We start from the raw sequence: 15,368 nt of genomic DNA, 5'->3' as shown, positions 1-15,368 counted from the left end.
AAATGATTATATGACTCCCAAATAATCTGCATGCATATGTGTCAAAAAATGAATTAACCAGAAGATTGAAACATTATGAATATATGATATATGAATGAATAAAATATTACCTGGTTAGGCATATGTGTATGGAGTATGTGCCTACACTGTACTAAAACATGCGTAGATGCTCTAATTACAGAATAGTTGTCATTCCATCTACAACAATCAGAAGTTAAATTTTAGCTATTAGTATTTTCAAAATGAAAACAAAAATAATGAGGTAAATATGCTTACCTTACTGCAAGTGGTCTATCGCCTAAGTTATTCTCGTATCTATGGAGTCATCAAGGCGCTAGAAGAGGAAATCGATCCCATGCCCAAGTTTGTAGCAATAAAAGTGGGCCTGCAATGTCTTTTTCATCTATAACTACACCCTTGCATAGTTGCCTATACAACCATGCAAGGCATCCAACGCCCTAACTGTAAGTCCCGACAACATCAAAATCCACCAAGAGGGGAAGATACATCAGGTGCACTTTGTTGTTGGATTTGTTGGGAAATACCAATCCTCCAATCAACGTGAGAATATATGCTCGAGCATATCGTTGCAGGTCCTCTTCATCTGCATGGTCTGGTAGATGGACGAAGTTGTTAAATTGATCAGTTAACCATGGCAGGCTTAGATGACCTCCCTTAAGAACGATGTCATTCGTGGTTACGCCTAAAAGAAGGGCACAAAGTTGTTCCCAGACATAATTTAGAGACCCGATCAATGGTCTTCCATTAATCGAGACTCCAAATTGGATGGCTACATCTTAAAATATAATCGTACACTCTCCATGCAACATGTGGAAAGTGTGTATCTCCTGGCGCCATCGTTTCACTAATGCCGTTATCAGATGCCAGTCTAGTTGTATAAATTTTATACAAGAGACTCCGTAGAATCTGGCAGCTCATAGATAGTTCAATATACGAGGGTTTGGGTTCTCGTGCCTGCGAATAACAGCCTCTCTTCGGCGACAATGCATTGCATCGATATGCTCGTCTTTCCAAATAGGTTCGGATTTACGGTTGCACTGTAAGTACAAAATCGAGTCGTTGTATAGCCCTGTGGTAACATCCCCGTCCATTTGATCCCATAAAAATAATATTAAATTTAGTAAAAATCAATGTGATTATAATTGACAAATATAATGTCAGTTAATAAAGAATACACCCTTCATTATATAAATACAATAAAAAAATGCAATGACAATTAATAAAGAATACACCCTTCATTGTATAAATACAATCAATTAAATACAATGACAATTAATAAAGAATAAATAAGTAAAAGAAGTTACAATCAATTAAATACAATGAGAATTAAAAATAAATAACTAAGTCGCATCACGACTCGATTGGGACAATTCCGTCTATTATGCCCTTCTTGTCTGCAAATTGTACACCGTGTCTTGTAACATTCCCTCAAATCCATCTCGTTTTTCATGTGAGAACTACACGGTCTGCCAACCTTCCTAACTCATGACTCGTCTGGATAAATAGTTGGGAAGTTAGGATCAGGCCAACATTTTTTATCGGGGATGGGCTCGAACTGGGGTGAATAACATGCCAGATAAGTGGGAATATTGTAATAGTCTTCAATGTAGTCAAAGTAGTCTACCCTAATGGTCTTACATGCAGCCATAGCGTGAGAACAGGAGATTCCAAAACTTTGCCACTTATTGCATGTGCATGTTCTTTCACTTAACTTTACTCGGTATCTGTCTCCACCCTTTAGTGTTATTGGGTTGATTGAGGTGGTGACTTCACACAACCCTGTTCGATGGTCAAATATGTTGACGGAATGTTTGGTTGCACGTTGTTCCCAACAACTTATTTTCTTTATCACATACCTATGACAAATATGACAATTACTAAAAATACCTCGATAGTCAGTATAAAAACGTGGATAACTAATATGTGAATAATTTACCTCGTGAAACACTCTCCCGATTTAAGAACAGTCTCTATTTCTACATGACGAGCAGCGAAATAAGCAATAATTTGATAGAATGTTGCTTGGACTAGTGTAGTGATCGGTAGCTTTCTAGCTCCTCTCAGAACAACATTTGTATTTTCAGCCACATTCGTGGTTAGCCATCCATAACAATGACCACCATCATGTGACTATATCCACTGCTTAGGGTCTATAGAAGCAAAATATCGTAAGCAATTAGGGTTTACTATTTGAAGTTCGGCCATACAGTCATTAAACTTTTGAACTTGAAATTTTGATCCTGCACTATATACCAAATTCTTCAATAAACTATTTTTGAACTTGTCGTTAAAATTACTTGCCACATGTCGCAAGCAGAATTTGTGGTGTACTCCAACCCAACCGTTGCTACTGTTTCTGACTGCAAATATAATGTCTTTGTGTCTATCTGAAATTAGACACATTCCCTTCCTTCTATGCACCATATGATCCCATAAATTCATCAAAAACCAGCCCCACGAGTCAGCACTTTCCTCCGGTACAATGGCGTATGCAACCGGATAGACGTGACCATTTGCATCTATTGAGGTAGCTATTAACAATGTTTTTTCATACTTTCCATATAAATGGGTTCCGTCAATTTGAAGTAGCGGCCTACAATGCTTAAAACCCTCGTTAACAGGTCCAAACAACCAAAACACTCTACTGAACATTATAAGTCTTTTATCACAATCCACCTTATTTAGCCTCCAATGGACGACTGTACCGAGGTTTGTGATTTGCAAGATATTCATCCATTTGGGCAGTAAATTGTATGATTCGATCCAATCTCCGAATATCTTCGCAATTGCCTTTCTTCTTTCGTCCCATACTTTCCAATAACTGATGGAATAACCATACTGTTTCAAGATAATATCTTGTAATGTTTTGATGTCAACTAGCGGATTTTTTTTTCAATATGCTGCTTATCTTAAATGCAATTAAATCTGAGTCCAATTGATTGTGATCCTGACTCAGTCTTGCATACACACAAGAATGCGGGCTATTGTACTGGATAATTTCAAATTTACCGTGTTTTTTACGACAAACAGCGCAAAGTCTCCATGTGCACCCATTGTCATATCTCTTACACCTGACATCCTATGTTGTTTACTTCGACTCAATGACTTCAAAATTTTGATGTCAAATGATTGAATAGTTTTCCACTGCATTTTTTAAATCCAATTTGGAATTGAATATCATCCCCTTAAACAGTGAATCAGACCCCATATTACTGTCTTCCTCCGTTGTCGAATCGAGTTCAATGGTCATCTCGTTTAGGTCTATCTCGGTAAATGTTTCGGAGACTTCATGTACGCCATAAAATTGACTAGGTATATCTAGATCGATATCATCATCGTCTATTTCAACTTATTCGCCGTTTGTGGCCATAGTTAGATCACACTGCTCATCCTCCACATCATGACTTTCCAACTCAACAATAGTTTCAACTTATTCTCTTGTTGATGCTGGACTTGGGACACTAGGTTGGGATATATATAGTTGAACTCTATTTGAAGGGTATGGAGCGTTGCTCATCATGAATCGTACATCAGTCTCACTTCGTAATGAGATGGGGATATAGAAAGTAGATCTCGCTACATAATTACCATATCTAAATATTACTTCTACCCCCATCATCTCTATTTATGGATAATGCATCACATAATCCATCGATTAATGTGTTGAAGTCAACTTAACGATGCATGTTTATACGACGAGATGGTTGTCTATCATATTCTATCTCGTTTGGCCCTCTAACAATGTTTCCGTGCATATAACATAAAAATTCCACAACGTCCATCGTAGTTTGGCAAATGCAATCTGATATTTATCATAATATTTGTAAGCATATATTAGGCCAACTATATTAATGTGTTATTACTATTTTTTTTAATATGTACAAATAAAGGAATGTTTTTTTTTTTAATAAACAAACAAAATATTAAGACATACATCATCATTTGACCATAAATCAATGATAAATAATTATATTGACATGAATCTTTGCTCTTTAATCATCATAAAATTTACAATATTAAGGTGAATAATCCAAAATAAATTGATTAGATAAACAGTAAACATAACAACAATAACAACAACACAATATTACTAACAATAACATTAACTTTAACATCCAAACATTCAATATTCAATAATGAATACATCATTCCAAATAATGGTAAACAACTATATACATACCTTTTGAATGACTTAATTGTAGAGTTTTCTTAGAAATAATTGCCACTGTTTAAAAAAAAAAAAGTCAATACAACATTATGGATATTTTTTTACTATGTAATATATTTTTTTACTAAAATAATAGACATTAGGAACATATTAATAATTTTACATTAATAGCCATTAGAAACATATTATATTATTTTTATTAATGACATTTTTATATATTTCTAAACTCTTAACTATTAACTTTTTTATATGTTTTTTTTCCACAAAATAAAGTAATATCACTATTCTTTTCTCCAGATATTCTTAATTTTACATTAAAAACTACTAATAAAATTTAAAATTTTAGCAAAATAGAAAAAGATTTAAATATAACTTTTACATTTAAAAATATTTATTTTTTTCATTAAGAACATATTTAAATACCTATTTTTAGATTCCGTTAAAATTTTCTTTCAACGTGAATTAAGGATAATTTTTTATTTTTAAAAAGTTGTGTTAGATTAGTTTTACTAAAAGTATAAAAAAATATTATTTTTACTATATAATATTATTTTTATTAATGACTTTTTAATGTGTTTAAACATAAATAATTGAATGTTTTAGTTTAAATCAAATACCGTTATTAACTTTAAATTCTTTCTTTAATTCGTATTATTTTTTTTCTCCACAAAATAAAGTAATATTGCTATTCTTTTATCCACATATTCTTAATTTTACATTAAAAACTACTAATAAATTTTAAAATTTTGGCAAAATGAAAAAAGATTTAAATATAACTTTTATATAACTTTTATATTTAAAAAGATTTATTCTTTTCCATTAAGAACATATATAAATACCTATTTTTAGATTCCGTTAAAATTTTATTTCAACGTGAATTAAGAATAATTTTTTATTAGATTATTTTTACTAAAAGTATGAAAAAAAACATTTTTTTACTATGTAATATTTTTTTGTTAATGAATTTTTTATGTGTTTAAACATAAATAATTGAACGTTTTAGTTTAAATCCAATACCGCTATTAACTTTAAATTCTTTCTTTAATTTGTTTTAGTTTTTTTTTTCTTTTCTCCACAAAATAAAGTAATATCACTATTCTTTTCTCCATATATTCTTAATTTTATATTAAAAACTACTAATAAATTTTAAAATTTTGGCAAAATGAAAAAAAAGATTTAAATATAAATTTTACATTTAATTTTTTTTTCATCAAGAACATATTTAAATACCTATTTTTAGAATTCGTTAAAATTTTCTTTCAACCTATTTTTAAATTTATTTTTTTTGTCCAGTAAGAATATTAATTTTTTTTATTAATGATTTTTATATGTTTAAACATAAATAATTTGAGTCTATGATGTAATATTTTAAAAATCATAGTTGAACATTCTAAACTATATTTTTAAAATAATTATCATAATTTGATATGCATAATAAGAAGACATACTTACAGTTTATTATATTTAACCAAATAAGACATACTCATTTTTTTTTAGCTAAATATCAACTAAATACCAACCAAAAAAGCAATAACAGATAATATATAACTTATTAAATATACCGACATACTTACAATTTCTTTAATTCGTTTTAGTTAATCACATGTAATTCTCCCTTATGATAACCAACTATAAAAAATATATCATTCTCCCTTATGATAATCAACTATAAAAAATATATCAACTTATTAAAAGAAAAATATTGCACACTACCAAAAAAAAAACTTTCCACCTTACCAAATATTCCAACTTACCAAAAAAACTTTGAATAATATCCACGGTAAACAAAATAAACATTAGAAAAAACAATAAAAATTATCAAAAACTTAATTCAAAGTTAAATAACAAAAATATATCAACTTACCAAATAAAATATTACACTAAAACAAATGAAGGTAGAAAATGATCGGTATTTGAAAATAAATGAAGAATGTAGAAGAAATGAAGGTAATTTTGTTTTGGGTGAAGATGAAATGAGGGCTTCGGTGATGAAGGGGAAGATGAAATGAAGGTTTCGGTGAAGGAGAAGATGAAATTGGTGAAGGAGGATGAAATCTGTGAAGGAAGATGAAATCTGTGAAAGAGAAGATGAAATCGATGAAGGAAGATGAAATTTGTGAAAGGAGAAGATGAAAACGGTGGAATGAAGGAAAAAAATGGGACTTTTTATGCTAAAACGCGGGAAAAACACCAAATTTGGTCAGAACAGGCGCATTATGACCGCACGTGTCAGAGTGAGTGAACAGACACATCAACTCACTCTGACGCACGTACTGTGTCAGAATGCGTCTGTTAATTTTTTTTTTTTTAAATGCAGTGTACGGAAAAAAAATAATAAAATATTCTCGAATGCGTCTCTTAAAATAAACTCACTTTTTTCCTAAATAAGTTCAAAATCTACCCTTTCCCCAATTAAATTTCAAAACAACCCCCAATCTAAATAACCCCAACCCATACATTGATAATGTGAATGACAACTGTTCTTTAACAATTCCTTGTCAATCGAGGTAATTTGACAAACATTATTAGTATAATCGAGTGGTTGATAGGAAACATAGTTTTAGACTCTCCGACCGACCCATATTCAGTTTTCCAAATAAAAACCCAACTCCGACCGCAAATGCTTTACAATCGCCTCCCGATGTCGGTTCAATCGATTTGCTCACTCCTAAAAGTAACTTCTTTAGATTTTGACTTAAAGCAAAAGGTTACACGATATTAATTTTACAAACCATATTATATTCTATTTTGTTTTAAAATTGTAAGTCAATCAATTAAATTATTCACGATTGATTCCTTCTCAAATATATTAAATGAAAAGCAATCAAAATGTCCTTTAAGAATAAAACTCCATTTCAAAAAAGAAAATAGAATAAAACATCTATTGAAATATTTGCCGGAAAGGTTTCAGCAATTTTCTTCTAGAGTTGTTTCCAAATATAGTAAAATAGAATCAAAATATTTACACATATAGTAAATATCATTGTTTATCTATGATAGACATTGATAGACTACTATCATGTATCACTGAGAGAATAGATGTCTATAAGTGTCTAACGTAGATATTTTACTATATTTGAAAATATTTTTAACAGTTTTATCATTTTAAACAATTACCTTTTTAAAGTAAATGAAATAGAAAGCATCTTATTCAAAATATGATAAAATAATTATAGTATGATTGTTCTTTTTTAATAATTGTATCATATCCATGGAAAAAAATAATATATCATCTAATTATAATGTATGAGATGCTAAATAAAATGAAAAATATAAACCATCGCAATACTAGAATGTTTAACCATCGCAATACTAGAATGTTTTTCTATCAAAATATAGCATATGCGTAAATTCTATCTCGTCGTGTGGTTGAAAACTTTTTTTTTTGAAGGGTAAAATTGTCATTTTCCTCTTGCAAAAAGACAAAATTACTCATCCAAAAAAGAAAAAGTAATTCTCTCTCTTCTCACTCTACTCTTATTTTACTCTCTCAAAGGCAAAATTACTCACCAAAAAAAAGGAAAAAGTAATTCTAATCTCCTCACTCTACACTTTTTGTCACCTATAAATTGGGTAATTTTCCATTTATAAACATACTGTGGGAAGAAGAAAGGCTATTTTCAAGGGACATCGGAAATGATGGAACCAAAGAAAGTGGCGATCATCGGAGCCGGAATAAGCGGACTAGCGGCTTGCAAATTCATTCTATCTAAAGGATTGATCCCAATTGTGCTCGACGCTAGAGGCACCATTGGCGGCGTTTGGAACGAGACGCTTAAGTCGACGGTTACACAGACTCCTAAACACATGTTCCAGTTCTCCGATTTCCCTTGGCCGAAATCGGTGACTGAAGACTTTCCGAGGTGTAACCAAGTTCTCGATTACCTCAAATCTTATGCCGAACATTTCGGGTTGTTCGAGTACATCAGACTCAACACCAAAGTCCTCAGTATCGACTACGAAGGCTTCTCCGATGAGGAGATTGAAGCTTGGACTCATTGGGGCGGCTCCGGCAACGCCTTTTCTGAACGGAGTAAATGGAAGCTCAATGTCGTTGACGCTCGAACTAATGTTCCGCTCCAGGTTCAGTTTAACGCTAGCATTTCTCACTATCAACACATCATTAATGCATATACGATGATATTATTGCCTTCCCATTTTCCCTTGGCATCCAAGTAATAATGAGAATTTGGCAAATTTATCTTGAATTTGAGTAATAATTAGAGCAACCTAATTCATATACTCTCACTTTTTACCATAAAAAAAAGTGAATCATAAAAAAAATATATTTTTTAAAAATAAGAATGCGTATTTTATTAAACAATACTTGAGATGTACCAAGATAAGTGTATCTAATAAAACACCTAAGTTTTTCTCTTCAAAAAATAAGTGTGTTTGATTTCTAAAATTTTCAAAATATGATATTTCAGTCCTTAAATTTTTTAAAATATATTTAAAAGATCCCTGAATTGATTATTATGTTAAATAGTTATATGACATTTAAGAGGGTATGTTTTAACTATATTTTTCAAATTCAAAATTTCATAATCAGTGTACAAATTGTGTTGAATTGAATTATAGAGATCATTTTCTTGCACAAATTATACGTAAAAATATGTTTGATTTTTAGTCAAATTAGTTAGTTTTTTAGAGAATTACTAAAAAAAATAATTATTTTCAAATTAGTTAGACTTTTATTTACATAGAATTTCCCAAAAGAAATTTATTTGTTTTATTCAAAGTTCTTAGAGACCTCCCAATAGAATTTTTATTCAAATTAGTGAGTTTTGAGATGTAATAAATTAGTGTTTCTATGGATTTGTGATGCAGAGTGACCGACTTTATTTTCTAGAGTGTGTGATTGGGCACTAAAAAATATGTTAAAATTGTCTGCAAACAGAAATAGAGGGTTCAAGCTTTTTTGTGTATGAAAAGATATTAGCACCCAACAACTTGTTTTAGAACACAGTTTAATTTTGTCGTACTAATTTAAAGAAAATGACCTTTGTAGAAAAATAAGATTTTTATATCAATTTTTAAATATTGTTTTATTGATCATTACTAAAATAAATAATGACCAATAATAATTATGAGTAGCCAAAGTTCATTAGAAAATTTTATTTGGATCTAACTACTTTCCAAAATAGATTTATCACCTCCAAATAAACCTCTTGAAACTTTAGTTTCCATCATAGTAAAGTTTTAATAAAAATATATTTTTTAAAAAAACTTTATCGAAAAACCATTTTTTTATTTTTAAGGAATAGATTATTTATGAAATTTACATATAAAAAAGTATGAAACTCCTAAAATGATCTTAATTTCTTTTTTTATGGAAAAGAAATCTTCATTGAACCAATTATTCTTTTTAAGATTTTATTTAAAAATATATCGAAGAGTTATTTTTGGGAAAAATAAAGTTTACTCTTTGAAAAAAAAATTGAAAATATTTTTTTAATTAATAATTTTTAATAAAAGATTTTTTATAATTGAAGATATAAAAGGATATCTAAAAGAATAATTTTTTTTTTTAAATATCTTATAAGAAAACCTATTGAAATCAAATCTGGGCCTCCCACGAATTTGAATTTATACCTCTAGAATGAATTTGAATTTATATTTTTAGAGTCTCAAATAATAGTCTTCCGAAAGTTTAAGTTTCATCTTCAGAGAAGACTTTACTTTTTTAAATTAAAAAAAAAAAAAAGATGTTTATTAACTCAAAAAAAATAAATAAATAAATAAAAGCGTGAACAATTATATGAAGTAAAAGATGATGAACATAATTTTTTAAATCATTGGAATAAAAGTTTTCAATCAATATATTGAAATTAAGTTGCATATCTTAATTCATTGTTTGAATTAATGGTTGGATGAGTTGGGTTCATTATTTAAATAATAGTTAATTGGGTTAAAAAAATTCACAACCCAAATAATTATGTTGAATTTAAACTATATCTCAATCTAATCCATGAACACCCCTAATCTTATTAATAGGTATCTCAACGTTCAATTTCTTTTTTTTTTTTTAATCTCATAGGTTCTTGATATATTTAAAACGTTAAGTAGATTATTATTCTTTTAGAAGTATTTAACCGATTCTCAAGGACCTGTTTGGAAAAGAATCTGAAAACAGAAATTTGAAAACGAGGGATTAAATGAAAAAAGAGTTGTGTTTCATGTTTTTCAGATATGTGTTTGGTACCAGAGTTCATAAATTGGATTCTAATTTAAATAATTGCAAACTAATTGTGACTGCTAACTAAATATTAGTTGGTAATTAACTATTTTTAATTTATTTATGAATATGCTTTATGCTAAAAAATTTTGTAAAAATTATTATTTTATAATATTATATAATTTATAGGATAAATTGAAAGTTTTGTCCTATAGTTTGGAAAAAGTTATAATTTAGGTCTTATTGTTAATTAGAAATTACTCCATATGGTTTAAAACTTCATAAATCGTCCCTATGGTAGGGACTATTTAAGAGAAATTAACAGACCATCGAGACTATATATGAAGTTATATCAAACTATAGGAAATAAAATCTAAATTTTAAAACCATATGAACTAACTTCAAAATTTATCCAAACCATAGGGACCAAATTTGAAATTCAACCTAATTTATAATACATTACATAATAAATATTTTAATTTTTTAAAAATTGAATTGAGTTCATAACATGACATAGACTATATTTTTAATTTTTCAAAACTTTATTTAATATAATTCTACATTTTAAATTTAAAATTCAAATATTTGATACAATGAAAACATAAAAACGTTGTTTTGAGAATTTACATGGTTTGGATCATAGAATCTAATAACAGTTTTCAGAAAGTTGTCTGTCAAATGCATATTCACTAAAATCAATGAATCTGAAAACATAAAATAGAATATGAACCGTAAACTAAACATGCCCTAAATTTCTAATTTTTTATTCAATAAATTCATAATTTTTTTTTAAATGTTGAATCAATAAAATGATTTATTGGACATCAAAATCAATTTAATTAAAAAAATGTAAATTAGTTTCTTTTCTAAATAATGAAAAAGGTTAAGTTTACCTACCCACGTGACTACTTTCTCTATTTTTGTATGACAAAGGGTAAGTCCAACAAAAATATTAGGGTTGGATTTAGTTAATTTTATTCTTGGATTGGGTTAAACCTTTTTCTATTTTTATTGGGTTAGGTAGGATGGTGATTGGCTAAAAAGAATTTGGATTGACCCAATCCAATCCGAATTTATATATATATATTTCGTTTAAAATTTGATTAGTTAGTATTAATTAATTTATGACTTTTTTAATTGTTACGATATTTGTTTTTGTTTAAAATTTACAAAAAGAGTATTTGAATTTGGAGACATTTTTGTTAAAAGAAAAATAAGTTGTAACTCGATAATCTAATCCAATTCAAAATTTAAGGATTGAGTTGAAAATTTTATTTGAATCATATCTTGAAATTGGTAAAAAAAAAAAAAAAAAAAAAAAAAAAAAAAAAAAAAAAAAAAAAAAAAAACCATCAATCCAATACATCCTATGTATCCTAACAACCAGAGTGACTTGCAGGAGGTTGTGGCAGATTTCGTAGTAGTCTGCACTGGAAAATTCGGCGAGATTCCAAATATCCCCGAATTTCCTCCCAATGAAGGCCCCAAAGCTTTCAAAAACGGTAAAGTTCTTCATTATATGCAATATGCCACCATGGATTTCGACAGTGCTATGGAGCTCATCAAGGACAAGGAAGTTGCCATCGTCGGTTTTCAGAAGTCCGCTTTGGAGCTTGTCAAGGAATGTACCAATGTAAATGGTAATTTTCCTCTCCAGTTTCTCTCCTCAACTGTCTCCATTACTTCCCCTCCCTCTCATCTTCGTCTTCTTCTTCTCTCTAATTTGCAGCCCCTAACAAACCCTGCACTCTACTTTACAAAACTGAGTACTGGAACCCTCCTGATACTCGTCCCTGGGGGATTTCTGTCGATCTTCTCTTCACGAGTCGATTTTCCGAGCTTCTAATTCATAAACCTGGCGAGGGTTTCCTTCTCTATCTCCTCGTCATTCTTCTTTCCCCACTAGTAATTTTCCATTTCTCTAACTCTTTATTTTCCTTTTCTTGTTTCTTTTTGTTTTGAGGTTTTTGGGTTTTTCTTTTTTAATTTTTTACAGAGATGGTTGCTCACGAAGGCCGTGGAAACCCACGTGAAGAGGAAGGTAAATTTAGCCAAACACGGGATGGTGCCGAAGCATAGCTTATTACGAGACATCAGTTCTTGTAGATATGCAGTATTGCCTGATAAATTCTATGACAAAGTGAACAAAGGAAGTATAATTTTGAAGAAAGCACCCAGTTTCAGCTTCTGTAAAGAGGGTATCATGATCAAAGGAGAAACCAAACCGATTCGCTCAGATTTGGTCATTTTAGCTACTGGATACAGAGGAGATTTAAAGCTTAAAAATATTTTTACTTCCTCTACATTTCGGGATTACATGAGTTTTGGCGATTCAGCAATTCCCTTGTACAGGTTAGTCTTTTGTTCTTCCCAAAATCTCCCTTTTAACCATTGAATTTGCTATGAAATTTGTCTTCACTTTTTCGAGTTCAAAGCTTAAATTTGGTTTAGCTAGTGAAACTGAAAGATGGCATTCGTAAGATAGATTAGATGTTGGTAGGAATTGGTTTAGATTACAAAACTAAAATTAGAAGAAACTAAAACAGTTTATATTCTAGAGGAATGAAATCTGAGCTTCATGCATAGATTCATTATAACAGAGGAAACCAACTTGAATCCATCCCCTTATCATTGTTGACCAAACTGTAATATCAGTATAAATTGCATGCAAAAGTTTTAATACAGGACCATGTTAAATCACTATTGAACCCAAAAGCTTACTCAGGGTCATTCATTGTTAGGATCCCAAATACCAAGAAAACACAAGCAACTTAGAGAAATATATTGCAATATCAAGAGAATTTATAGCATAACAATAACTATTGAGAAGGTTATCTATCTCTCTAGTTCCACAATTCCACCATAATATGATCCATTCTTCTAAGATCTCTAACTACCTCTATATGTAACCAAACTACTCCGATCTAATTAACATTGTGCCCTTACATGTACAATGGAGATGATCTCGTCAGCAGTTCTATCTATATTGCCTAATACTGCGGATTTAGAGCATTTTTGTCATTGAAAACAAAAGAGATTTATCCTTGTCAACCACAAAAGTCGAGTTATCCAAAGCCTCACGACTAATTTATTTCAACAAATTGACATTACGTTTACAACAATCGATTTTTTCATTTTAGAAGTTAGTACATATTACCTATAATTATATAACTTGAACTTCCATTTCTTCAATGAAATCATGAATGAGGACTGCATATTGAAAAATCACATTGTAATTCAGACATGCTCAAGAAGGCACTTGATGAATTTATCATTTGTCTTCAATTTTGATCTTATGATGTTAGTGCTGCATCTTACCAAAGATTTAATAAAGTTTTCTCGACGACCATATATAGTAGAATCAAACGATTATCATTGGAGAATATTCACGTGGAATCCTAATGAGACATTGTGTGTTTTTGTTCCATTTGTCAAGGCAATGTATTCATCCCAGAATCCCACAACTCGCTATGGTTGGATTTACAGAAAGTGCTTCAAACTTGTTCACCACAGAGTTACGATGTCGATGGTTGGCGGAGTTTCTTGGTGGCACATTCAAGCTACCAAGCATCAAGGAGATGGAGAAGGACATAGGTGACTGGGATAAGTGTCTGAAGCTTTACTCAGGCCCTTCCTACAAGCGAGGTTGCATCGGCATGCTTCATCATTGTTACAGTGATCAGGTGTGCAAGGACATGGGGTGGAACCCCAGAAGGAGAAAGGGCTTCTTTGCTAACTGGTTTATCCCTCATGGCCCTTTAGACTATGCCTCCCCTTGATAGTTAGAACAAGTAAACCTTATACTTATACTACGCATTAAAAGTTGTGTTGCAATTTCAGCACCTCCATTTGGTGGTTCTGGTTAGTCGAAGTTGTTCTCTCTCTCTCTATTTCCACTTCCTTTTGAAGCAAATTAATAAAGATTGTATAAGATATGATATGCTATTTCTAGTTTATCTATTTGAGCTTATTGAATCATCGTTACATGATTGTTATGTTAGTTCAAATGACAAATAGTCCAATTGGTAACATCTCAAGAGGCTAAGTAACTTTTAAATCTCGTTATTTAGTTTTTTCTAATCGAAAAAATACATTTGGATTCTTGAACGCTAAAATGTAAATTGCCAAAAATATTCTAGAAAAACAATCTTGATTTTTTTAACCTATGAAAAGCAATATCGAGTAGGAAAACCATACAAATCACGTTGACAAAATATTCAAATTAATATGCCTTGTACTCTTTGGTTTTAGTATAACTCTGACCACCTTATATTAATCATTATATTCACATTCACATATTTAAGATGTATTTAGGATACATTTTCAAGTGATTAATTTTAAAAAATAAGTCACTTAAAAAATTCAAGTGTTTGGCAATCAATCAAAATTGATTTTGGAAAATGAGTTTATAATATAAGTTGGTTCAAGATAAACACTTGAAACCAACTTTTAGAAAAATGAAATTTGAATAGGATCATTAATCTCTCCCTAATTTGAGAAACTATGGCCACAACCACTTGCACTCTTCACCTGCAGACCTCTAGCCGACACTTTCTACGACTGCCTCTGACCATCACCTCTGGCCGACCTCCGACAATCGCCACCACCAATCTCTGGCCACCTCCTCTGACGACCGCCACCAACCACCATTTCTAATGACCATCATCGACCAACTATGGTCACCACCACCGTCAGGAAATTTTCTTATAGTAATTTGACATTAATAAAAAATACTTTTAGTTATAAACCAAATATAAAAGTACTTTTGAAAAAGAGTTGTCAAACACGTGTCACATTTTTAAGAAGTTTTTATTTTTTTTTTCTAAGTCATTCTAAATAGGTCCTTAGGGATTGGAATTCCCATAGCACAAGCAATCGAATACCTTGTGTCTCGAATTTCCTTTTACATGACTTGAAATTACAGAGGAGACGAAAATAGGATAAACAAATATAAACCTAACCATGCTTCTACTACAAAATTAGAGAGGAAAGGGAAAAAGA

The 15,368-nt window shown here is 30.4% G+C and overlaps 1 protein-coding gene across 1 annotated transcript; it reads left to right on the top strand.

Moving 5' to 3' along the window:
* Window positions 1–7,825: 7,825 nt before the first annotated feature.
* On the top strand, window positions 7,826–14,342 carry LOC120087930 (probable flavin-containing monooxygenase 1). Its single transcript, XM_039044943.1, has 5 exons — window positions 7,826–8,272; window positions 11,767–12,007; window positions 12,097–12,272; window positions 12,364–12,719; window positions 13,804–14,342. Exons 1-5 carry the CDS (start codon window positions 7,826–7,828, stop codon window positions 14,144–14,146), a joined length of 1,563 nt encoding a protein of 520 aa, XP_038900871.1. The 3' UTR covers window positions 14,147–14,342.
* Window positions 14,343–15,368: the final 1,026 nt, after the last annotated feature.

This window comes from Benincasa hispida, chromosome 10 (assembly GCF_009727055.1).
Source record: "Benincasa hispida cultivar B227 chromosome 10, ASM972705v1, whole genome shotgun sequence".
Classification (NCBI taxonomy): Eukaryota; Viridiplantae; Streptophyta; class Magnoliopsida; order Cucurbitales; family Cucurbitaceae; genus Benincasa; species Benincasa hispida.
This window is presented reverse-complemented; position numbering and strand designations above follow the sequence as displayed.

What these genes read in the sequence shown, in the direction of transcription:
- LOC120087930 (XM_039044943.1), top strand. Translation starts at nt 7,826, where the DNA reads ATGATGGAACCAAAGAAAGTGGCGATCATCGGAGCCGGAATAAGCGGA. An exon ending in GAACTAATGTTCCGCTCCAG is followed by an intron (nt 8,273 to 11,766) that starts GTTCAGTTTAAC and finishes AGTGACTTGCAG; the next exon opens with GAGGTTGTGGCAGATTTCGT. An exon ending in TCAGCAATTCCCTTGTACAG is followed by an intron (nt 12,720 to 13,803) that starts GTTAGTCTTTTG and finishes CCATTTGTCAAG; the next exon opens with GCAATGTATTCATCCCAGAA.